Genomic DNA, 24,657 nt, shown 5'->3' with positions numbered 1-24,657 from the left:
TAGCTACTCTCACCAACCATGTCACCCTCCTTGCCTGGTCTTTGTAGACCTAATGAAATTGGTCTACGCTATTTTCACAGCATATCTAAAAACATGCAAGTAATGTACCTTGTACTTTCAGAATATTCTAAAATATTTTCAGTGCTTTATTGAGAAGTGGCCTTTTATACCTTGCCTGCAGTTTTTTTTTTCCTCTTTGTGCACAAGAAGTGTGGTTTTATTATAATAGCATAGCAGCTAAAGTCATAAGCTACATGTTTTCTCTCTCTATATATGAAATTGCATTACTTGGCATATTTCTCATTTTTGCCTGCATGAAATACAGCATTATCAAGATGTATAAGCAGAGGAACTGTTGTAGTGTTCCTCTGTAGTTCAGTTATTAGGATAATGTAATATTTTCCCTTTAGTTTGAAAGCCCTAGGTTTAAATCCTATCTAGGACATAGGAAATCTTTATAATAGCTTTTTAGCTGAATGTGAATTAATTGGCCTCATACAGATGTGGCAGTCTGTTTAGTCCCGCAAAACAGATAAATAGGAAGAAAATATATGAAACTAACAGACTTAACATACAGGCCTTAGATCCTTAGTTGGTTTAGTCAAACCAGTAACAGTGTTTTTTGCAACAGTTTCTATGGCCTGTTCTTAGTTTCAATGTCCCCGTTTGAAACAGAAGTTCCAGACCATTTAATTTAATGTTACACGGTGATCAGCATTCATTTTTGAAATTATGGATTATGAAATTTTGAAATTACAACCGTGTTAAAATAACTCTTTTTATTATCCTGACGTTTCGATCTTCATATCAAGATCATCATCTGGAGCATACACAAATATACAAGACAAGCTGTGTTACATTACAAACTGTAAGCTAGAGAAACAATGAATTGATCACATGCTATTCTACTGGCATGACCTCTAGTGAAAAAAAAAAAAAAATTACATCAAGCTAGATTTAATTTATGATTACATGAATAAACATTCTTTCTTACAGATTTTTTCCTTAACAGTGATGTCCTGTTTTTTAGTATTACAATTTTTATGTTTGATTTAGGATCCTAAATCAAAAATAAAAATTGTAATACTAAAAAATAGGACATCACTGTTAAGGAAAAAATCTGTAAGAAAAAATGTTTATTCTTGTTGTAATTTATAAATAATAATATTATTTATTTTGTTTTATTTTATTTTTTTAATTAAAAATAACAATTGTAATAATAGGACATCACTGTTACTGGAAGGAAAACTATCTGTAAGAAAGAATGTTTATTCATGTAACCATAAATTAAATCTAGCTTGATGTAATTTTTTTTTTTTTTCGCTAGAGGTCATGCCAGTAGAATAACGTGATCAATTCATTGTTTTTCTAGCTTACGGTTTGTAATGTAATGCAGCTTGTCTTGTATATTTGTGTATGCTCCAGATGATGATCTTGATATGAAGATCGAAACGTCCAGGTAATAAAAAGAGTTATTTTAACATGGTTGTAGAATCCATAATTTCAAAAATAAAAGAAGTTCCAGAGATATACTGTGTACAGTTATCCTGAACAATTTTTTAACTTATATGAATTCTCTAACATCAGAATAATGTTTTACAATTTATCTTGGTCAGAAATGTAAATAATGAATTATTATTTAATTAAAAATTTCTATTTTACAGTCTCCTCAAATTAACTTGACTGAAAAAACACTCGAATTTTCAGCAAATGGGATTGGAGCAAAAGGACAAAATGAATATCATTTTCTGCTCGAGTTTTATCAGGCTGTTGATGAACAGGTATGTATTACATTCAAGAGGAAAAAAAAAAAACTTGCTTTCATTTTTAAATATGAATTTATGTTGTTTAAATAATGTATGATGATATACCAAAAATGATTCCACTGGATTGAGAATCCACTAGTAAAAACAAAAAAATGAATATACACTGCAGAGAATCAAGGACAGCCCTCCAGATCCATTAATAGATAAGATAGATATTCTGTTTCTCCTCCACCACCACCACAAGATAATACAATAGTTAATATATTTCTCATAGACAGCCATAAACGTTGGTTGTACATGCTTACTAAATAACTTAAGGAAATTACAACGTACAATAGAATATACATTAAATTAAACTTTAATATATTTCCAATATTTCGACAACGTCACGTTGCCATCTTCAATGGAACTTACAATAAAGACACATATACACAGGCACTAAACACAGTAAATGAGAATGAAGCAAGGAAGCTATGTTTTTCCTAAAAATCCTGATGGTGCCCCCCCTAGCGGGCTATGTAGGTATTCTTGGACGTTGGACTGAAGGTCTCCTGATGTATGTTTCCCAAATTTGGGGCAGTTTCATGCAACCAAATTTGTTGAGGTTTTGCATGTTTCTTAGGTCTGAGACTGATTCCATGAATAGTCTTTCCAATTTGAACTTGCTACGGTGTATTATTTTGGCTTTCTTCCACCGTATTCTGTGGCATGTATCCAGAGCATGGTCTGCAAGACCAGAGTGGCTGTAATGGTGAAACCGGATGTAGTCCTTGTGTTCTGAAATTCTGATATTTGCTGTCCAGCCTGTTTGGCCAAAGTAGGAAAACTCACAGCTACAAGGGACCTGGTATACACCAGGTAGGCCTAGGGGGAGTGGTTAGTCTTTAGTGGAGCAGATAAGGGATGCCAATTTTCTATTAGGTCTGTAACAAGAGGTCGTCATGTTTTTTTAAGATTTTGGTAATTTTTTCCGAGGTGCCTTGGATGTAGGGAATGGTGATGGATTTATAGTAATCCTTGTTGTGAGGGGAAGGGAGGTTGTGGTTTACTGGTTTCAATATTTTTGGGATTTTTTTTTGTTTTGGGGGGGGGGTAGCCATTGACTGAGAAAGTGTTGAGGATGTGATTTAGTTCATTGGTTAGGGCATTGTCATTTGAACAGATTAGTTTAGCACTGTTGTATAGTGTCTTGACAACTCCATATTGTTTTGAGGGGGGGGGGGAATGGTGGGATTGTTGGTGAATGTATCTGCCTGTATGGGTGGGTTTTCTATGAACTGAGAAAACCAAGGTTCCATCAGGCTGGCTTATGACTAGTGTGGCTAGGAAAGGGAGGCTGTTGTTTTCCTCTTTTTCCAGGGTGAACTTAATTCTGGGGTGTTGGTTGTTTAAGTGCGTTTAGAAGGAGAGGAGTATATCAGAGCCATGTGGCCAAATAGCAAACACATCATCAACGTAGTGAATCCATATGGTAAGTTTTTGTGGGGCAGAGTTTAAGGCTTTCTCTTTGAAGGTCTCCATAAAGAAATTGGCCAAGGGTGGGGAGAGTGGTGAACCCATGGCTGTCCCCTCTATTTGTTTGTACAATTCTCTCTGCCAAATGAAATAGCCTGAGTTCATTGTGAATTGAAATAGGGCTGAAATATCGGGAGGAAATTTAGCTTGGATTAGCTCTAAGGTTTCCTTGAATGGGACATTTGTGAATAAGGAGGAGATGTCAAAACTGACCATTATGTCAGTATGTTGGAGTGTAAGGTTTTCTATGCTGGCTTTGAAGTGGGCTGAGTTTTTTATGTGTGATGGTATGTTGCGAGTGTAGTGTGTGAGTGCTTTGGCCAAATGTTTAGCTAATTTGTATGTGGGGGAATCAATGCCATCTACTATGGGACGTAATGGCACATTTTCTTTATGTATTTTTGGGAGTCCATATATATATGGGGGGGGGTATAGAGTTATACAGTTTTAATTTCATAAGAAGCCTGAATGGCAAAGAAAAGCAGCTAGCTGAGGAATTAGATAAGTACCAGATCTACATAATATGGGTGACTGAAACAAAAAAGACCAAAACTGGTGAGCTCTTTCTGAGCAATAAATACAAAATGTTATATTTAGGCAATGACAATCAAGGAAAAGGAGTAGCCATAGTATTCAACACTAAATATGAGGCTAATCTTCTTGAATGGCAGGCAGTTTCAAGTAGAGTGATGTGGGCAAATATCAGAATGGGGAACTGGACAATGAGACTTATTTCTGTCTATGGTCCTAAAGAAGGTTCTCTTAAGGTTGAAGTGGAGTAATTTTTTGTCTTTAGAAAAGCAACTGACACAACGAAAAATGAAAAGTTGGTCCTTGTTGGGGATCTAAATAGCAGAGTAGGAAATGATTGTCAGACATACAAAAATATTTTGGGAAAATTTGGAGAAAAGAACAAAGCTAATAATAATGGCAAATACTTGTTCGATTTCTGCTCAGGACATGGACTGGTTATTACTAACACCATGTTCCAACATAAAAATGTGCACAAATTCACATGTAGAGAAGAGGCAAGGAATAAGAAAAGTCTCATTGACTATGTTATTGTTGATAGTGATGTTTCTCTCTGGTGCAGGACACTAGAGTGTACAGAGGATTTGAAATTGGAAGTGATCATCATTTAGTCTTAAGCAGGATAAAATTGAATTTCATATTGAAAAGAAGAACATGTAAAAAGTTTTAAAACAAATAAAAGTTGAGCAGCTCTCAGATGTGAACTGTAAACTAAAATACACAAAGATTATGGAAGAAAAAATGAAAAAGTTTGAGAACAGGAACCAAATCTTGGAGATTTAGTGGCAAGCCTTGAAGAAAACCGTGATTGATTCTGCCAGAGGGGCATGTGGTGAGGTTGTCTGCAAGGATAGAAAAATTAGAACTCCCTAGTGGACACAGGAAATTAAAGAAGCAGTGAAGGAAAAGAAGAAAGCATATTAAAAGTTGCTGGCAAATAAGTCATCTTGTGCTCTTAGAGAATACAGAGACAAATGTAAGAAAGCTAAACAGTGTGTAAAACTAGCTAAAGAAAAATCATAGCAAGACTTTGGTTAGAACATAGAAAATAAATGTCAAGAAGGTGGCAAGATATTCTTGAGGTTGTTGAAGAAGCTCAGAAATGGAGAAAAGAGTGCTGTAAAAGAAATTAGAGATGACAAAGGTGATATGAAAACTGGAGAAAAAGAGATCCTTGAAGTAAGGAGTAATTACTTCGAAAAATTGCTAAATGAAACTAGCAGTGATTGCAGCATTGTGATAAAAAACACTGACCAGGCATGCAATCAGGAATACATATCCATGCTTGAAGTAGAAAAAGTCATCAAAGGTCTGAAATGTGGAAAGGCAGCTGGAATAGATGATATTCAACCAGAAATGCTCAAGTATGGAGGTATAAAAGTTTTACAGTGGCTACACTGCATAGTTCAGAGGGCCTGGACAGAAGGACAAATTCCAGTGATTGGAGTAGAGCTCTCATAGTACCCATATATAAAAAGGGAAAAAAAACTGATTGTGAGAATTACAGAGGTATTTCCCTACTGAGTGTTCCTGTTAAGATTTATGCCAGTATACTTGAGAAACGGTTGAGAAGTATTGTGGAAGAGAAGCTTGTGTTGAGATTTGGAATATTGAAAGATCTATACAACTTTGGTCTCAGAAGGAGTTCCAATCTTTTTATCAAGACCTTATCTAACCAAATCTTCCAAGTGTGAATGGGAATCACTATCCTGACTGTTCATATTTGACGAGAAACTTAGTTTCCTCCTTTATGTAAGTCAGTTATGTGATAAGTGACATAAAGCAATGAACGACCTTTGCATCCTATCTTCCATCTCTTGGGGTACAAATGGAGCAATATTCTTTGCTCCATTTGTACTGTGCGCTGATTAAATTGAAACTTGATTATGGGTTCCAAGTCTGTATTTCTGCTAGAGCGAATATATTATGATTTTGACCCTATCCATTTCAAGCCATAATTGCACCTAGAGTATTTGAAACTTCACTGATCCCTGGTCTCTCAGTGTGTGCATGCTTGTTTCTCATTCATATTTAAGTTTGCATGTGATTATCTAATTTTATGTTTTCTCACACAGTTAGTTATAAGCATAAGATATTATACATATTATGCATGCTCACTTATGATTTACTCAAAATGAATTAAGTTTTTGTATTCATGTATTGCTCCATGAATCGTTTAAGTGTTTTTACTCCTACACACCGATCAGAACTAAACCTATGACATGTTAAGGAACCCATTCTTCATTTGTAAGATAAGTGTTATTGCCATACAGCACTTTTGTGTGGTAGTTTTATGGACTAGATATGCATCTTATTCAACATGACCAAGTACCACTTCATACTGCAGATGCTTGCAATAAGCTTTTAGGAAAGTGATATGGAAAAAACTTGACTGGCCTGTCCAGAGTCCTGATTTCAGCCATATAGATCACCTTTAGAATGTATTGGAATATCGGATACAGGATGCATCTAACAGCAGTGCATGGACCAGGTCATGTTAAAGGAAAAATGGTCCAAAACTTTTGCCTCATATTATTCACATTAATTACAAACTAATGGAGTGTGATCTGCATTAAAGAAGGTGTCTGCATGCAGTTGAGGTGCAGAGTAAGTTTCTCTGAAATACAGTTCTATTCCAGTATTAATATCAACATAATGTATTATCAGATGGAAGCAAACAACAATTATATGTGGAAATTATTGAAAAAATCTGAAAGATTCTTTTTGGAATCAGCTGCAACAATTAAGCAATCTTCCATTCTCAGTGAATAGAATTGCATTAAGTGATCCAAAATTTTGGAAAACTAATTCTAAGATTTTATTCCCACTGGGTAAAGCTGTCTCTAACCCCACAGCATACTCACTTGGACTTTAGTTCTTTCTTTTTTCCATTACAGTATAAATAAGGCCAGTAATATACAGTTTGTTGTAGCTATAGGCCAGGGAGTTCCACAGATAATCCGGAAGACATGCATTGCCGAATTAGTACAATGAGTACAGGTCGAGTGATTATTATGGGGAAACTTCTACTATGGAGATATAGACTGGAAGGAAGAAAGATCACATGGCAGGAACAGAATAGAATTTATACACCTACTAAGAGATAATTACTTAAGGCAGCATGTGATGGAGGGACTAGGGATGGGAGGATATTGGACCTAGTCATAGGATCAGAAGAGCTATCCATAACCAAGGTGACCACTTTGCCTCCATTTGGTGAAAGTGATCATGTGGTCTTGACTTGGGGAAAATGTACAACATGAGGAATATTCTGTCAAAAAGGGATATATGTGGAACTACAAGGCAGATGATTATGAGAACCTTAGGAAAAAGATTAAATCTGTAACATGGCATAAAACACTGCAGGGTAAGGATGTTAGTAGTGCATGGGATATAGTTAAGGATCTTCTAGAGGAAGCAGTATTAAATTTTATACCTAGGGTAAGGAGAATTAATCAGGTAGAAGTTAGATGGACAAGTAATATCATTAAGCATGAGCTGCAGAAGAAGAAGAAAATGCTGTGGAGGGTATATAAAGAGAAAGGTGACCAGCAAACTCATGAACAGTACAAGGCACAGGTAAGAAAGGTGACCAGCATGGCAAGGAAGGCAAAATCAGATTATGAGAAGAATCTAGCTGAGCAGGCCAAAGGAAATCGAAAAAAAAAAAAAAAAATCTTTCGATAAGTGGCAAGTAAGAGGAAGAGAATAACTATGGAAGATTAACCTTAATGAGTGATAATGATCATGAGGAGACAGAAGTGAATAAAATAGTGGAGTTACTGAGTGACCACTTTGCAAGACTATATCATCCTAGTGAGGTTACTGCTTTAACCTATGTGATAGACACTAATGTGGGAACAGAGGTAGATGAATTGGAGGTTCTTAGGATATTGCAGAATCTCAATGTAAATACAGCTCTGGTATTAGATGGGATATCAGCTAGGGTTTGAGAGAATGTGCAAGAGAACTGGAAAGCCTTTGACTAGGCTTTTTAAGTCTCAGCTCTGTAGTTCCAAGGGAGTGTAAAGAGGGCAAAATAATTCCTTCGCATAAGGGAGGTTTTAAGACTGCAGTAACAAATTTTAGACCAATCACTATCTCAGGCTTGGTGGTGAAAGTACTAGAAAAATTGGTCAGAAAGAGAATTCAAGAATGGGTAGATAAAAATATGATACTCTATGAGGGTCAACATAGCTTTGTGAAAAGTCAGTCATGCCTTAGTAATTTACTTTTTGTAATAGAGTAACAGCTGAGTTGGATAAAGGAAATGTCTATGCAATCATTCTGCTGGATTTCAAAAGCATTTGATAGAATACCACATAGAACTTTGTTATGCATAGAACAAATAAGAATGGATATGATACTGGTTAAGTGAATAAGAGGATGGCTGCTGGACAGATATCAAAAGTGGTATATGGAGGGGCAGAATAGTGGGGTGCCACAAAGTTCAGTGCTGGGACCATTGCTGTTTAATTTGTACATAAATGATATAGTAAATAACCTGAAAGAAATATTCAGTTGTTTGCTGATGATACAAAATTAGATAGAGTAATAATTAATCAAGGCAATGTGGATAGCTTGCAGGATGATTTAAATAGGCTGTCTCTGTGTGGGAAAAGATAATGGGTGTCAGTTTAATGTCGAATAATGTAAAGTTATGTATTTTGGGATAAATAGATTACAAGCTGTGTATCACAAAATACACAGATTGATGGCACTGTACTCCAGGAAATAGGTAAATCTTGAGATTAAGGGGTGGTGGTAGACAGAGAGTTAAAGTTTAGAGGACCTATTACATATAGCTGAGGTAGCTCCATAAGATTACTACACTATTGAAGAACACATTAACAAGTAGAGATAAAGAAGTTGTTATTCCTCTTTATAAGGCTTTGATATGCCCACATCTGTATTACTCTGCTCATGTCTGGTCACCTGGATTTCTTTGGGATGAGGAAGTAGGAGAGGATTCAGAAGCAAGTGACCAAGATGGTGAGTGGCCTGTGGAATGTTCCCTATTAGGTAGTAGGGGATTTGTGGATTGCAGATGTTGGTTGATAGGAGAAAAAGAGGGGATATGGTAGAAACATATATGTTGCTTAAAGGGTTTTTATAGGATAGATGCACAAAAAATGTGTCAGCACTTGGCTGGAGGGACCAGAACAAAGGGTCATCCCTGGAAGTTGAATAAAGGTGTGGTTAGTAGGGATGCATCGACTAGATTTTTTTGTTTGGAGAGTTGTGAATGTGTGGAATGGATTACCATAGTCAGTTGTGAGTGCTTTGTATGTTAATGGTTTCAAGATTGGGTCTCCCACGATGAGTCTTCAGACTCATGGAGTTGCCCATATAATAATAATAAAAGTCTGTTAATTGGTTGTTAGTACTAATGTATGTTTATGGTACATTATTTAAGCTCTGAGAATGTTGGCTTGAATTCATGAAATATGAGCTGATTTAAACAAGTTCATCAGTATTATTTTATTGTGAGTAATATCAAAATCGTTATAATATATCAAAAAAATATGAACAGTTGGATTCAAATCCCACGTTCTTAGTTATATAATTACCAGTAGCATTATTATAGTCCAACAGAAAAATGTTAACAATTCCAAAACGTAACGATATTAGTCAAAACCTGTAGCAAACTAGCTAAATATTATTTTTTACCATGATTGAGGTGGTACACTATTAGGAAAATATGACCCTTCCCCATTGTACTTCCACACTATCATTTGTTATTAAATGAAACACTATTAAATTCTCACTTTAGCAAGCATCATTATAGTAAATTTGCTATATCAGACTACTGAAACAGTTTCAACCCAAGTCCAATAATGTCAGTGCTGCCGAAAAGTAAATTTCATCATAGCAATTCTTTCACTGTAGCAAATTATTTCTTTGGTGTCCATGAGTTTTCTGAAATGAGTTGCTATATTAATGAGCTACAGCAGCATTCAGAACAGCAATACTTTTTCTAATCATATTCCTAACCTGTTTAGTTTTTAGTTGTACTTTTTGTAATATTTGCAATAAATATTCAAAATCATAACATAATGTCATTTTGAAATTCTTTATAATTTATCACCTGAATCTACACTTGGCATCAGTTGCTTCATCATATTATGAATAGTTTGAATTACATTTATAGCAGTGTTTCATGATAAAAGCAATTCCATAGGAACAAAATACATACATGAACCAAAATGTTATGACCATCCAACCTGTTTCTGGCCAACCAGACTACATGGCTGGTTGAAAACAGGCCAGGGGTTGCAGTGTATGGGGAATTGTTTCTCTGCTAATTTTTACCTGTGGATTGTTTTAGACCAGGTATTGCCCTCATTGGATATGAACTCCTCCAGCAAACCCCTATATCATAAGGCTTGCATTGTGCAAGCATGGTTTGAAAAGCATATCCAAGCATTGTATTGTATGTATACTCCTTTAGCTGTCTAATTCTCCTGATTTGAATCCTATTAAACAATTGTAAGATAATGAAGAACACAGCATATGCCAGTCATTGTTAGTGCCTTGCTCAGTTGCTGACCTTCAGGACATTATTCTGTCTAGAATACCCAGGACATCTCCTTCCCCAAAAATTTCTGTCTTTCACCTCCTTCCCAAAGAATTCTCTGCCCACCCTTAAAAAACTCCAGGTTTAAAATTCACACACCTCTTGCTTCATTGATAATTCTCCCATATCTCTCTATCCCCACATTTCCAACACCCATTCCTTTCACATACTCCTTTCAGTCATACTTTAACAGCAAATAAATGTATATCGCCATATGCTGAATCCTGCTGAATAAGAAGACAACCAGCAACATCCTACAAAGGTATGTCCAAATTGTTATTCCTATATATTCTTCATATATATTTGTCTTTAAAACATCAGTAATGCCTAAAAATTGAGTAAAAAGCCAATGACATTATAAAAAAAAAGGGGCTACTCCTAAACAAAAATAAACTAAATAGCCATAAAAATAATATTTGCTTAGAGGAGTAACATGGAAATTTTTCCAGAAATAATACCTAAACAATTTATAAGTTTTAAATTGCGTGCCGTTCTGAGTAATGTGATGAAATCTCCTGCTGTCCCACCCGGGACGTGAATCACCCCTTTGTCCAGTGTATCCACGTTGTACTGTATACACTATCCACCTGTTAGTCACTTAGTATCCATCTGAAAGTATTAAATATAGAATTACAGAAATCAACATTTCATAAGTTGTAAACTGCATGCCATTCTGAGTAGTTCTTGGTTATCAGATCAACTGCTGCGGTATCACAGTGCTTGTGTTCAAGTAACCCTTATTTTACTTAATAATGGCTCCAAAGTGCAAGAGTAGTGATGCTGGCAATTCGGATATATCAAAGAGAAGCTGTAAAGTGTTTCCTTTTCAGTGATAGGGTGAAGGTTCTCGACTTCATAAGAATGAAAAAAAAAACATATTCTACGATGCCATTCACATTCATATAACTTTTATTGCAATATATTGTTATAATTGTTCTATTTTATTGTTGTTAATCAATTAAAATTAATTGATTAACAACAAATAAAATTAAACTTTATCATAGGTATGTATGTATGTATATAGGAGAAACTGTGTGTGTGTGTGTGTGTGTGTATACATACACTATATATATATATGTGTGTGTGTGTGTGTATATATATATATGTCTTGGAACATATTCCCCACAGAGATAAAGGGGGGGGGTTACTGTATTATAGTGTCCATGGATGTGAAGCTTAGAGTGGCTGATTTAAGGGCATTCTGCAGGAAATACTTGGATGAAATTAGGATATTTAATTATTAAAGAGATGGCTGACTTCTACAGCATATTTATCAGAACTGGTTAAGAAGAGATCGAGGGTGTCACAAGAGTGGAGAAGATTTTCAGATATTCTAGTGAGTAGATGTGCAATTTGAGTAAGATTTTATACTGACAGTAGATGTCTTTGCATCTCTTCTGGTTTGATCAGTTGAATTGGAGAAGGGAAGCTATTCTGAGTTGTGAACATAGATCTTCCCACAGAAGATGACACTCCACTTTGTCTGGACTGTAAATGATCATGCTTCACAGATAAATGATGAAGGTTTGAAGTGTAATGTGAAAATTTGAAGACAGCAAAAGAATAAGGCAACTTGGGCAAAAGAATAAGGCAACCAAGCTTTTTTTGCTCAAACTAATCATTTTCACCCCTTCCTCATTCCTAAGAAAGAAAGAATATGTCAGTGTGCTTTTCACTTTTCAGGTTATCTTCCATACTATTTTGCCTACTTTCATAGTATGCCTTCTGAACGTCGCCTGTCTGTCTCCAGATTTCTTGCTTCAATTTCTTGCAAGTGTTCCATCACTAATATATGACTGGTAATCTCCACATCCCAAAATGCATAATTTTGCAATATTGAACTGGCAAACATTAGCCTTTTTCAACACTGACAGTTTATTCATATCATCCTACAAGATCTCTGTTACCCTAATTAACTGTTGTCTTCTCCTGTTTGGCATAATCTTCAAACATAAATATTTCCCTCTCAGTTAATCCCTGGTATCATTAATCTAAAAAAATTTTGAGCTACACTCAGACCATTGCTCTTGATCAAATCCATTCTTTATTATTACATTAATGATAAAGAGGTGATTCAATTCAATAATCCCGTCTTTATCATAACATTAGTGATAAAGAGGCAATTCAAGGTAATAAAGATGGATTCAAGATTTACAATTCTCTGGCATGTAATGTGAAGCTTCACAAATACACAGGTTGCACCTTTGTGACAAGTAATTGTATGAAGTGTAGTTTGGAAAGTTAGGTGGGTGGTGGTGGTGGAGGCTCCAAGTTTTGTTCTGTCAAAAGTATCAGATCAGATTTAGATATCTGTAGTTGGTGCAGATTTTTTATTTATTTTGTTTGTTTTGTAGGTTTTTTGTGACAAATTTATTTATTTATTGTTATTATTATTTTGATCTAGTGCTATTGGAATTTTTGTGTTGCATACGTTCATGATTGATTAGTGTTCAAGAACTATTAGTGTTGAAGTAGGGGGCATGTAGTGAAGGTGAAAGACCACATGGGCATCCCTCCCACATGAAAGAGAGCACCCTGCAGGTCACTTTCCTCCGTGAGTGTTATTGAAGAATTTCAGATCACATAATGTTGTTCAGAGACATTAAAAATGTATATGATGTTGATGTATAAGATACTGAAATGTGTTTTATTGGATAAATGTAAAAGAAAATTTTTCAGTACATGACAGGAAGGGAGGAAGAATTTTATTGATTAAAATTTGGTCAATAGATGAAAAAGAAAGAATATGATTATGAGCTCTAGAAGGTGTGAGTGGATGAGTTAAAGGATAGGTATGAATGGTTGTGTGGGACTCTCATACAGGGCTCTAGCACTAGAACTTAAATCTACTAGCTACAAAAAAATTTTACTTGCCCAAGGTATTGGTCTACTTTATATAATTTGTTTATAGATGATGTTAAAAAAAAATTAAATGTTATGTTATACATTCTTTAATTCTCACTATACATTACACATAATTATACAGAAATATTCTTTCCTTTAATGTGGGTTTAAAATGTACAGCACAGTACAGTTCATCACAACTCAGTTTGTTTTCTTTCATTTACTGATCATAATGAAGGGTGAATTTATATAAATTATCCATAAACAGAGTAATAGGCAAGAAAATAATAAAATTCACAAAAAAACGAGTCAGACTCACTTTTCAGTGTGCATTAGTCACATGAGCATTAGTGTGCATCAGTGTGCATTAGTCACTTTGAAGATAAAATTTTTGAGCATTTAATTACACTAAGCTGATTTATGTTGTGATAGCCAGCCTGGTTGGCCGAGTGGTTAGCGTATTTGCTCTCCAGCCAAAAGGCTGCAGGTTTGAATCCTGTCATGGGCATGGATGTTTGATTGTCTGTGAAAATACTAGTGGTCAGCAGTAGATGGCATCGTTGTAGTTGGCGGATTGAGTGGCAGAGACGGAAAGTTGTAGAGTAGGTGCCCTTCCTCGATGAATCTTTGGACTCCCTGGAGGTGTCATGTAATAATAATAATATGTGAAAATAAGTGTGGAACAATACCGTATTACAATTCACCTATTCAAGGGGTAAAGATTTGGAAGAATAAGCAGGATATTCACTACAGCATTTAATTAGATTATGCAATTTTTAATTTTTGTATTTATAATTACCAGTTTATTTTGTTAATGAAACTATTGTGAGAAAAGTATAATTTTTTTTAAAATAAAAGATTGTCCATTATGTCGTACACTGTATACACATGTAAGGTTCTTACTAAACAAATGCATTGATTTGATTATAAAATTTAGTTATTAGAAATCATCGTCATGCTTGTCAAGGATTTAGGCCTAGAGTGACCTGTTCTGGCCTTAAGAGGACGTCCTGGTTTTCTTTTTCCTAATGTTTGTAATTTAAGGCTTATTTTGGTAATCTTTCTGTTTTCATTCTTTTAACGTGTTCTATACATTTATTATTATTATTATATGACACCTCCAGGGAGTCCAAAGACTCATCGAGGGAGGGCACCTACTCTATAACTCTGTCTCCACCACTCAACTACCATCATCTACCACATCTACTGCCCACTAATATTTTCACAGACAATCACAAACATCCATGCCCACGGTGAGATTCGAACCTGCAGCCTTTTTGGCTGGAGAGCGGATACGCTAACCACTCAGCCAACCAGGCCGTCATGTTTATATTTTGTTATATGTTTATATTATATTTATGTTTATATTTTTTAATTTTTTCTATTACTGATTTCTGGTTTAATTCTTTCATAATTACTTTATTTATTTTGTGATCGAATAGAGTATACTTTTGCAGTTTTTCTCATAAACTTCATTTCAGCTGTTATTAATCTTTGTCTTTTTGTTTTATTGTCCAGATTTCACTTCCATACAATAGGACTGGTAGGGCTAATCTATTGTATACTTTTAGTCTGGTTTGTTTTTGTACTAGGCTAGGTTTAAATATAGAGTTAATTACACATGTTATTTTAAAATATTTTGCAACTTTTAGGTTTATGTCTTTTTCATTTTCATATGTAATCATACATCACCTGTTCTAAAATCTTGTTATCTATTACTATTTTAGTTCTTATTAGATCTTGTCCTTTATTGTTTTTGATTTTTCTGTTGATATTATCATTCCATAATCTTTGGCTATCTCATTTAAATTTAAAATATCTTTCTGTAAGTTATCTTCAGAATTTGTAATTATTATTTGGTCATCAGCAAAAAAGGAGACTTTTTAAGTTCACAGTAGGAGAAAGTTTAATACCTTGATCAAAATTTTGATTCCATTTTATTATTATTTCATTTAGGTAAATATTAAAAAGAGTTGTTGAAATGGGAGATCTGTCAGACTCATCTGTCTCATATATGATAGCTCATGATTTAATCTTATTTGTATTTGATTATTTTCATATATACTTATGATTGCTTTTAGAATATTATTTGGTATTTGTCTTTTTTTTAATATGTTAAATAAAATGCTTCTTTTAACTTTGCCAAATGCTTTTTCAATTTATTAGAAATGATAACTGTGATTCAAGTGTTTTCATAGTGTGAAAAAATTACTTGTTTTGTGATAAACTTGTTTTGTGATTACATGTTTTTTTGCACACTTCGAGTTTGTAAGATTTACTCTTTTCAAGTAAAGACTCATAACTATAACATGTAATGGCAGCTCATTTTTCTTGTTTCATGACTGAAGTGAGAACTGGAAGTGTGGTGTGTTTTAGTAAAGCATGCGTGGAGTGAAAAGAACACTATAATATTACTCTGAGAGAACTGAGGGGATTTGGAACTCTATAAAGCGGATATTTATGAAGTCTTTCATATCAAAAGAAAAACATTTAAAAGTTATAAATTGTTATGCTATGACAGAACATCTGTTGGGGGGGGGGGGCTACCGTGGGTTGAGTTTTTAATTACTATGAAAAAACGAATTGTACTTCATATAGAAAAAAATAATAAATAAAGTTCTGAACCTTAAAATATGGAAGAAAGTGAAGATGATTGCTTTATGCTATGACGTTTAGAGAAAACCAGCAACTAAAATTGTAAGAATTTTAGTGATTCTTTAAAAGGGAAGATTGGAGTGTTTGAATTAAGGATTTCTGATCCAGAAGTTTGCTTCTTTAATAAATTCTATATCAGCCATCTCTGATCAAATAACTTGGCAGTGAATGAGATAATGTTTTCAAATTAAAAAAAAAAGCATAAATTATTCAAAATAATAATAATAATATATTTTGATTTCATTTAGAATGAGGCAGAAAATTCACTTGCCACTTGTCTCTGATAACTCATCTGTGGCAAATGGGCAAGTGGATTTCTGGAGCCCTCCTCCCATAAGTCTTCAGACTATATACAGATGCTTGCATAATGATATTAATAATTATAAGTTAGAATGGCATTCATTGTTTTTAGAAACAGTTATTTTGCTTGTTTTATTTCTGCAGGCTAGTCAGTATAAAGTTATAGATCGTGAGGTTGAGATTGTAATTGGCAAGAAAAAAGAGGAGTTGTGGCCAAGATTGATAAAGCAACAGTTAAAGCCTGTTTGGCTGAAAATCGACTTTGATAGATTGAAGACAGAGGATGATGAAGATGAGGATTTTGATGATGAAAATGGATTTGATGAACAATTTGATAAGGTATTATTTTACTTAAAAGCTTGCTTGTTATTATGATATGATATCCTGATAGTCATCTCTCATTATTATTATTATTACGGGTAACTCCAAGGAGCCCTTAGACTCATCGAGGGAGGCCCTAAACATCATGTCAAGAACAACTATTCAACATCCACACAGTATCTATCATACTTTGCCTTGAACTCATTCACAGTCATGGCACCCACAACAGACTCTGGCAGCTTATTCCCCTCATTCACCACTCTCCAAGCAAAAAACCTAGTTCTAACACCCTTGCTAACCACACTCTTGCTCTGATTTCCATGGATGGCCCCTAGTCCTCCCACCACCAGTCCAGTTCTGAAAAATATCCTCTGAATTAATCTTATAGAAACCTTTCATTAATTTGAATGTCTCAATCATATCACCCCTTTTCTGCCTATCAACCAATTTCTGCAACCCACAAATATTCAACCTGTTCTCATAAGGTTCATTCCATAGACCTGCTATCATCTTGGTCACTCGCCTCTGGATCCTCTCCACCTCCTCCCCATCAAGAAGAAACCCTGGCACCCAGATCTGGGCACAGTAGTCAAGAAGGGGTCTTATCAAAGCTCGATACAGAGGAACAATAACTTGCTTGTCTCTGCTCGTCAAAGTATTCTTCAGTAACCAAGTGATTTGATGAGCTGATTTAGCCACTTTTGCAATGTGCCCCCTGAACTTCAACTCCCTATCCAACAACACTCCCAAATCCCTGACCTTGTCAATCTCCTGGAGTACAGTTCCACCAGTGTGGTATACTGCTGCTAATCTTTTCATCCCAAAATGTATAACCTTACACTTTTCCACATTAAATTGACATCCATTCTCCTTAGCCCAGTCCTCCAATCTATCCAAATCATCCCGCAAAATTTTGACATCATGTGCATTCACTATTTCCCTACCCAACACTTTGCATCATCAGCAAACAAATGAACAGTTCCTCTCAGATCCTTTCCTATATTGTTAATGAACAAATTAAATAGTAGTGTTTTAAGAACAGAACCCTGCAGCACACCACTAGTCACAGGCCGTCTTTTGGACTCTACTCCTGAATAAACTACTCTCTGATATCTCTCCATCTCACCAACCCTATATCCATCCCCATATGCTGCAGTTTACTGATTAGAATTCCATGTGATATCCTGTCATAGGCCTTAGCGAGGTCCAGCAGTATCACTGTAAACCCATTACCCTTATCCAGTTAAGCCGTCACTGTGTTATAAAATGTGAGCAAGTTACTGAGGTATGATCTACCCTTCACAAAACCATGCTGTCCTCCATACGGTATCCCATTTTCATCTATCCATTCCTGTATTTTTCTCTTGACTACTTTCTTCAAAACCTTGACAGTGACTCCTGATATGCTGATCAGTCGGTAATTTGCAACATTCTTAGAACCTCCTTTATGCAGCGGAACTATTTTCCCCTCTTTCCACCCCCTTGGGACTGACCCAGACCCGAGACTCAAATTAAACAAAATGGTCAAGGGCACTGACAATTCTTTAGCCGCTTCATGTATGACTTGAGCTGGTATACTATCCAGTCCCACAGATGTATTTACATTAAAGTTTTGTAATATACTATTCACCTTTTCATTCACCTCAATTCTCATATAAGCTATTGGTTCCTTCATTCCAGCAATATCACCACCTGGATGATGTACTCTTGCAAAGTGTTCGCTCAGTAATTCCACTATATCAACTGATTCAGTTACCTCCCTACCATCGCCATTCCTTAAAATCATTCTGCCATATACATTTTTTCTTTTACTTGCAGCATATCGAAAAACTGTTTGGGATTCTCTTTAGCTAGCATGGCTAATTTCCTTTCATAATCCGCTTTTGCTTTTCTTACCACACTTGTTACCCTTCTAGCCTGTGCTTTTATACTGTTCTGTGTGTTCGTGTGCCTGCAGGTCACCCGTCTCCTTAAATTCCCTCCACAGTTGTTTCTTTTTTTTCAGCTCAAGCTTATTATTATTATTATTATTATTACGGGTATCTCCATGGAGTCAGTAGACTCATCGCGGGAGACCCAAACTAGCAAAACAATATCTGTCATATCTCTTCTTGAATTCATTTACAGATGAAGTGCTCACAACAAAGTCAGGCAATGAATTCCACTCATTCACCACCCTCCAGGCAAAAAACCTTGTTCTGACACCTTTGTTAACCACACTCTTCTTTAATTTCCAGAGATGACCTCTTGTTCTTCCATCACTATCACACAGCTGAAACATTTCCCCTGCATCAATCCTATAAAAACCTTTTAGTAATTTGAATGTTTCTATCATATCCCCTCTTCTTCGCCTATCAACCAATCTCTGCAATCCACAAGCTCTCAATCTATCAACGTAGGGAACATTTTTTATATCACTCACCAACTTGGTCACTCTTCTCTGAACCCTCTCCACAGCCTCCTCATCTCCAAGGAATCCAGGTGACCAGACCTGAGCACAGTAATCCAAATGTGGAAGTATCAATGCTTTATAAAGGGGAATAATAACCTCTTTATCTCTGGATGTCAGTGTGTTCCTCAACAACCAAGTAATCCTATGTGCAATCTTGGACACCTTAGCAATGTGTCCTCTGAACTTCATCTCCTTATCTACCAATACCCCTAAGTCCCTAGCCTCATCAATCTCTTGGAGTACCTTTCCATCTATGTAGTACACAGCTGGTAATCTTTTAATCCCAAAATGCAAGACTTTACACTTTTCCACATTGAACTGACATCCATTTTCTTTTGCCCATTTTACCAGCTTATTTAAATCCTCCTGCAAACTTTCAACATCAGCTTGATTTTTTATTGCACTACACAACTTTGCATCATCAGCAAACAACTGAATATCTCCCTTTAAGCCGTTTCCTATATCATTTATATACAAATTAAACAACATTGGCCCAAGCACAGAGCCCTGAGGCACACCACTGGTCACCTGCCTCATTCTGGACTCGGCTCCTCCATACACCACCTTATGGTATCTCTCCCTGAGCCATTCTCCTATCCATATCACCAATTTAATATCCATTCCCATCTGCTCCAATTTGCGTAACAGTGTTCTATGGGGTATCCTGTCAAAAGCCTTAGCAAAATCCAGAAGTACCACTGTGTAGCCAGTTCCTTTGTCCAACTCTGATGTTATTCTATTATGGATAGTTAATAGATTGCTAAGGCAGGATCTACCTTTAACAAAACCATGTTGGCCTCTATAGAGTATCATATCCTGATCCACCCATTCTTGAATTTTGTCTTTAACCAACTTTTCCAATACTTTTACCACTACTCCTGAGATGGTGATTGGTCTGTAATTCAATACCGCAGTTTTAGAGCCACCCTTATGCAAAGGAACCACTTTGCCTAACTTCCACTCCCTAGGGACCATACCAGAGTTCAAACTTAAATTAAATATCCAGGTAAGAGGGGTTGACAATTCATTTGCACATTCACGCAACACCCGAGCTGATATTCCATCTAAGCCTACTGCAGTGTTTGCATTTAAGTTTCGCAATATATTTAATACCTCTGATTCTTTAGCTTCAATTCTCACATTAGGTATTGCTATAGGTATAGAGATATCCTCACTTGGGTGATAGACTTTTGAGAAGTGATCACTCAGTAACTCGACTATTACATCTGATTTTGTCACCTCAATACCATCAGCACCCACTAAGGTTATCCTTCCGAAGTCATTCTTCCTCTTACTTGCCACATAGCGGAAGAACTCTTTGGGATTACCCTTGATCTCTTTGGCTAAGGTCTTCTCATAATCTGATTTAGCTTTTCTTACTATGCTGGTAACCTTCCTAGCTTGAGCCTTGTACTGCTCATGGGTGTCCTGATCGCCCTTCTCCTTGTAAATTCTCCATAACATTTTCTTTTTTTGTAGTTCAAGCTTGATACTACTGCTCATCCATCTAATGCCTGCCTTGTTTGACCTCCTGACCATGGGGACACAATCTGATATTGCTTTCCTCAGATACCCGCTGATTTTATCCCAAGCACTGCTAACATCTTTCCCTTGCAATATGTTCTGCCATGGGATGGCTGCAAGCTCACTCCGAAGCTTGTTATAATTGCCTAACCTGTAGTTTCGTACATACCCCTTCTTAATAGAAAAATCCACAGATTTTGCAACCTCCCAAGTCAATACCACATGATCGCTTTCACCAACTGGAGGTAAAGAGGTCACCTTACTTATGCATATAACCTCTGAACCAATAACCAGGTCCAACACTCTCACACCACGTGTCCCTTCAGTTACGTGCTGTTTCAAGTAATTATCTCGTAGCAGATGTATGAACTCCATTTCCTTTTTGCTACGTGATATTTCCTCCTTCCAATTGATATCACCATAATTAAAATCCCCCATAATAATCACTAAGCCTTCACTCATTGCACTAAGTTGCTGATGCATGAATTCAATATCTCCCCCTGTACTCCCTGGCCTATAGCAGCATCCAACTGTATATTTGGTTGCGTTGGTCACTATTTCGCACCAGACTGCCTCAAATGAACTCTCATTCACATGTCTATCATCATGATATACTACTTTCTTTGGCTGCAACACATCAGCTATCATCAACAGTACTCCTCCTCCTGTTCTATCTTCTCTATCCTCCCTGAAAATACTGTACCCATCACATTCAATTCCAGTGACCACATCTTCTGCTGACAGCCAAGTTTCACTAATGCCTACAACTTTTGGTGAGATTTCACTGACTAATGCCAAAAATTCTTCTCTCTTATTTCTAATGCTTCTAGCATTGGTATACAAAAATTGCAGATTCCCTCTAGATCTTGTACCGGCTTTAGAACTGATATATAAGTCACTAACTACCGTAGTCCTATGCCGATTTTTTTCCCCTCTCTTCTGCAATTTATTCTGCCTATAAGGATCAATAAATACACAATCAGTGCTAAAGTTTCTCTCTCTTACACTCAACCTTTTCAATATTAGTTTCCCTGCCCAATAACTTCAACCTGTTCAGAAAACAATAACTTCTTCAATCTGTTATGTCCTTCCATGTTAAGATGCAGTCCATCTCTAGCATACAACTGCCTTTTTCCTTCAAACACACTCCAAACATCAACAAACTCCAGACCTCTTTTTCTGCACATTCTTGCAATCATATCATTCATTATCATTGCTCGTCTACTTAACTCGTAATTGTCAAAACGAGGCAGCACACTCACTATTCTCCCATTGACACTTTTCCTCTTCACAATATCTAATAATGTTCTTAAATCTTTTCCTACCCAATTTATACTACCTCTCAGGTCATTCGTACCCACCATAACTATCATCTTGTCTGTTTCATGCCCTCTCTTTATTGCTAAAGCCACTCTTTCTATTGTACCATCAGCCAAGCACTCCTCATGCATACCACTCTCCAATGGTGTTAATGCTTAATGGTGTTATTCATCCATTTAACCCCTTCTTGATTTACTCTCTGGACTCTAGGTATACAGTCAGCCATTACCTCCTGCAAACACTTCTTAACTGCCTCCCATGCTATCAACCCTTGCAGTTTTACATGCCATGGCACTGAACCAATCAAACTCCTAAACTTGTCATACTTACCGGCCCAGTAATTCCACATGTACCCTGTCTTAATTGAAAATTAAATTCCATGCATTTAGTCACCTCCCAGGTCAAGACCTTATGATCACTCTCACCAATTGGTGGCAATGTGTCCATATTCGTTACAGCCAAATTCTCAGGTGCAATTACTAGGTCAAGCACTCTTGAATCCCTAGTATATTCCATTACATGCTGTCTCAGGTAGTTATCCCTTAATAACTATATAAAATCCAATTCCTTCCTCATATGTGTCCTCTCCTTCCAATCAATGTTACCATAGTTGAAATCCCCCATAATAATTACCCTCCTTCCACTCATTGCATCTGTTTGCTTATGCATACTATCTCCACCATCTTTTCCATCACCTGGTCTATACCAGCACCCAACTGTATATTTTGTTCTGCTAGTCTCAATCTCACACCAAATAGCCTCAGATGTGCTCTTTTCACTATCCTGCAGTTCAACTTCTATTCTCCTTAGCTGCAGTTCATCAACTATCATCAATAACACTCCTCCCCCCATTTTTTACTCTCTGTCCCTCCTGAACACACTATACCCTTCACATTCTATCCCACTAGCTATATCATCTTCTGTCAGCCATGTCTCACTAATGCGAATAACCTGTGGCCAGGAAGAGCCAACGAAGGCCAAAAATTCTTCCTTCTTGTTCCTAATACTCCTGGCATTAGTATACATGAAGTGCAGAAGCCTGTTAGTCCCACCCCTATCTTGATGCCTTATACTAACTATTCCATTCTGATTTGTTGTCCTTCGTACTAGCTTGGGCATATTATACACATTCTTACACTCAACTGCCTTACTGATGTCTGCATATCCTAGTAGACACTTAGTAGACACTATTATTGTTTGAACTTGCTATTAACCAGTGGCAGTTCATACATAAGCACTGCGACACTGTAGCACCCCCAAGGAAAAAATGAAAAAATTAAATTTTGTTTGTGTTTATAAATAATAACAATACTTACAACTTTATATAAATGCAATATAACATGTTAAAGGTTACAGCTTATGTTTTGACATTGATTGAATAGTTAATAATTGTAACTGTTTGATTAATGCTTTAGATTGCACTGCGATCTAACGCAGTGTCTGAATTATCACATTAGGCCAATTGCAGCTGCTCTCGCTTATGCTTCTCATTGCACATTACCAGTGATTCCGACACTGCTAGTTTGGGCAGTATATCGCATGCTTGTGCGCATTATTTCTGTGAAATATGAAACTTTTATTATTGTGTTTGTTTGTGGTGAGGGTGAAATATTTTTAATAAAGTAATTTTTTAATATGTAAATTTATTTATTAATAAATTGGTTACTGATTAGGGAAAAATTTTTTTTTTTTTATTTTGTTTATGCAGCATCCCCACTTAAAATTTTCATTGGCTGCTACTGCTATTAACCTATTAATATAGTCCTCTCAGCCAAATTATAGTATTTTAATAGAATTATAGTAAAGGATATTTACTATAACAAACTATTCCTTTATTCCATACTAGTTTTTTACATTGAGAGTTGACTGTATTGTCCTATATTGACAAAATATTTTGCCATACTTAAGAGTAATTTAAACATATAGAAGTAAAGAAGCAGGGGCAAATGTGGCAATTAGGCAATAGTCTCTCCTGATGACACATTAATATAGAAGAATAATCTAGGTAATCATTCTAAGTACAGAAATCCCTCGTTTTTCATGGCTAATGTATCCTGTGAAAATGTGTTAATATAATAATGTAACTCATGTTACATGGATGAGTTACATGAACAACTTATAACCCATCCATGGATTTTCATAATTTTTGTTAATTTTTTTTTTTTTTTTTAAATACATTTGTTTTTACTGCCAGTAGAATACTGTAAAGGATAATAAAATGTTTGAAACAATTGAAAGTTTATTAAACACTGCATAATATATATTCATAATTATACATATGATTATATTTAAAATAAAAGTGTGAGAAATAGTTGAACAAGGTAGATTGCGCTGAATTTTGTTTCTTTTTCTGTATGAACATGTCTTGATAACAACTCGTGGTTGTCTACATCCTGGCAGATTTTATTGTCTACAGCAATAAAAGTTAGAACAAATCTCATTCATAAGTTGATATTTTAAAGTTTCAACAGCTTCAAACCATGATTCACATTCCTTTAAAGTTATGGCCTTTGTTGGTACATTTCCATCTTCATCGCAGTCTGTAAATTCATCAGTGGTCATTATAACTTAGTTCTTCTGAACGTTCTTCTTTTTACACATTAGTTCTGAATGAGAGTTTAATATTAAAAATTCCTGAACATTTACAATATCCATTTCATTTAAGCTTGGTTTTTTTCCGGTGTTAGCTATTTCTACAACAACATAGTCATAGTCTATTGGATAAAGCTGGTTCACGGACAATTCATTGCGTTAAATTCATCACGGGGACAATTCATCAGGAGGAAAATTCATCGTGCAAACTATTGATCGCTGAAAAAATTTGCTGAAAATGTTATTCTCTAGAAAATTGA

The 24,657-nt window shown here is 35.7% G+C and overlaps 1 protein-coding gene across 2 annotated transcripts in view; it reads left to right on the top strand.

The window, feature by feature from the left end:
- Positions 1-24,657, top strand: part of Hacd2 (3-hydroxyacyl-CoA dehydratase 2) — a 226,783-nt gene that overhangs the window by 16,781 nt on the left and 185,345 nt on the right. For both annotated transcript variants that reach the window (XM_090391398.1, XM_090391399.1), the window contains exons 2-3: positions 1,665-1,781; positions 16,333-16,527. In XM_090391398.1, coding sequence (XP_090247524.1) covers positions 1,665-1,781; positions 16,333-16,527 — 312 coding nt within the window. The remainder of the gene's footprint in view (positions 1-1,664; positions 1,782-16,332; positions 16,528-24,657) is intronic.

This window comes from Typopeltis vanoorti, chromosome 4 (genome assembly GCF_054136105.1).
Source record: "Typopeltis vanoorti isolate ZY-2024b chromosome 4, IOZ_Tvanoo_1.0, whole genome shotgun sequence".
NCBI lineage: Eukaryota > Metazoa > Arthropoda > Arachnida > Uropygi > Thelyphonidae > Typopeltis > Typopeltis vanoorti.
This window is presented reverse-complemented; position numbering and strand designations above follow the sequence as displayed.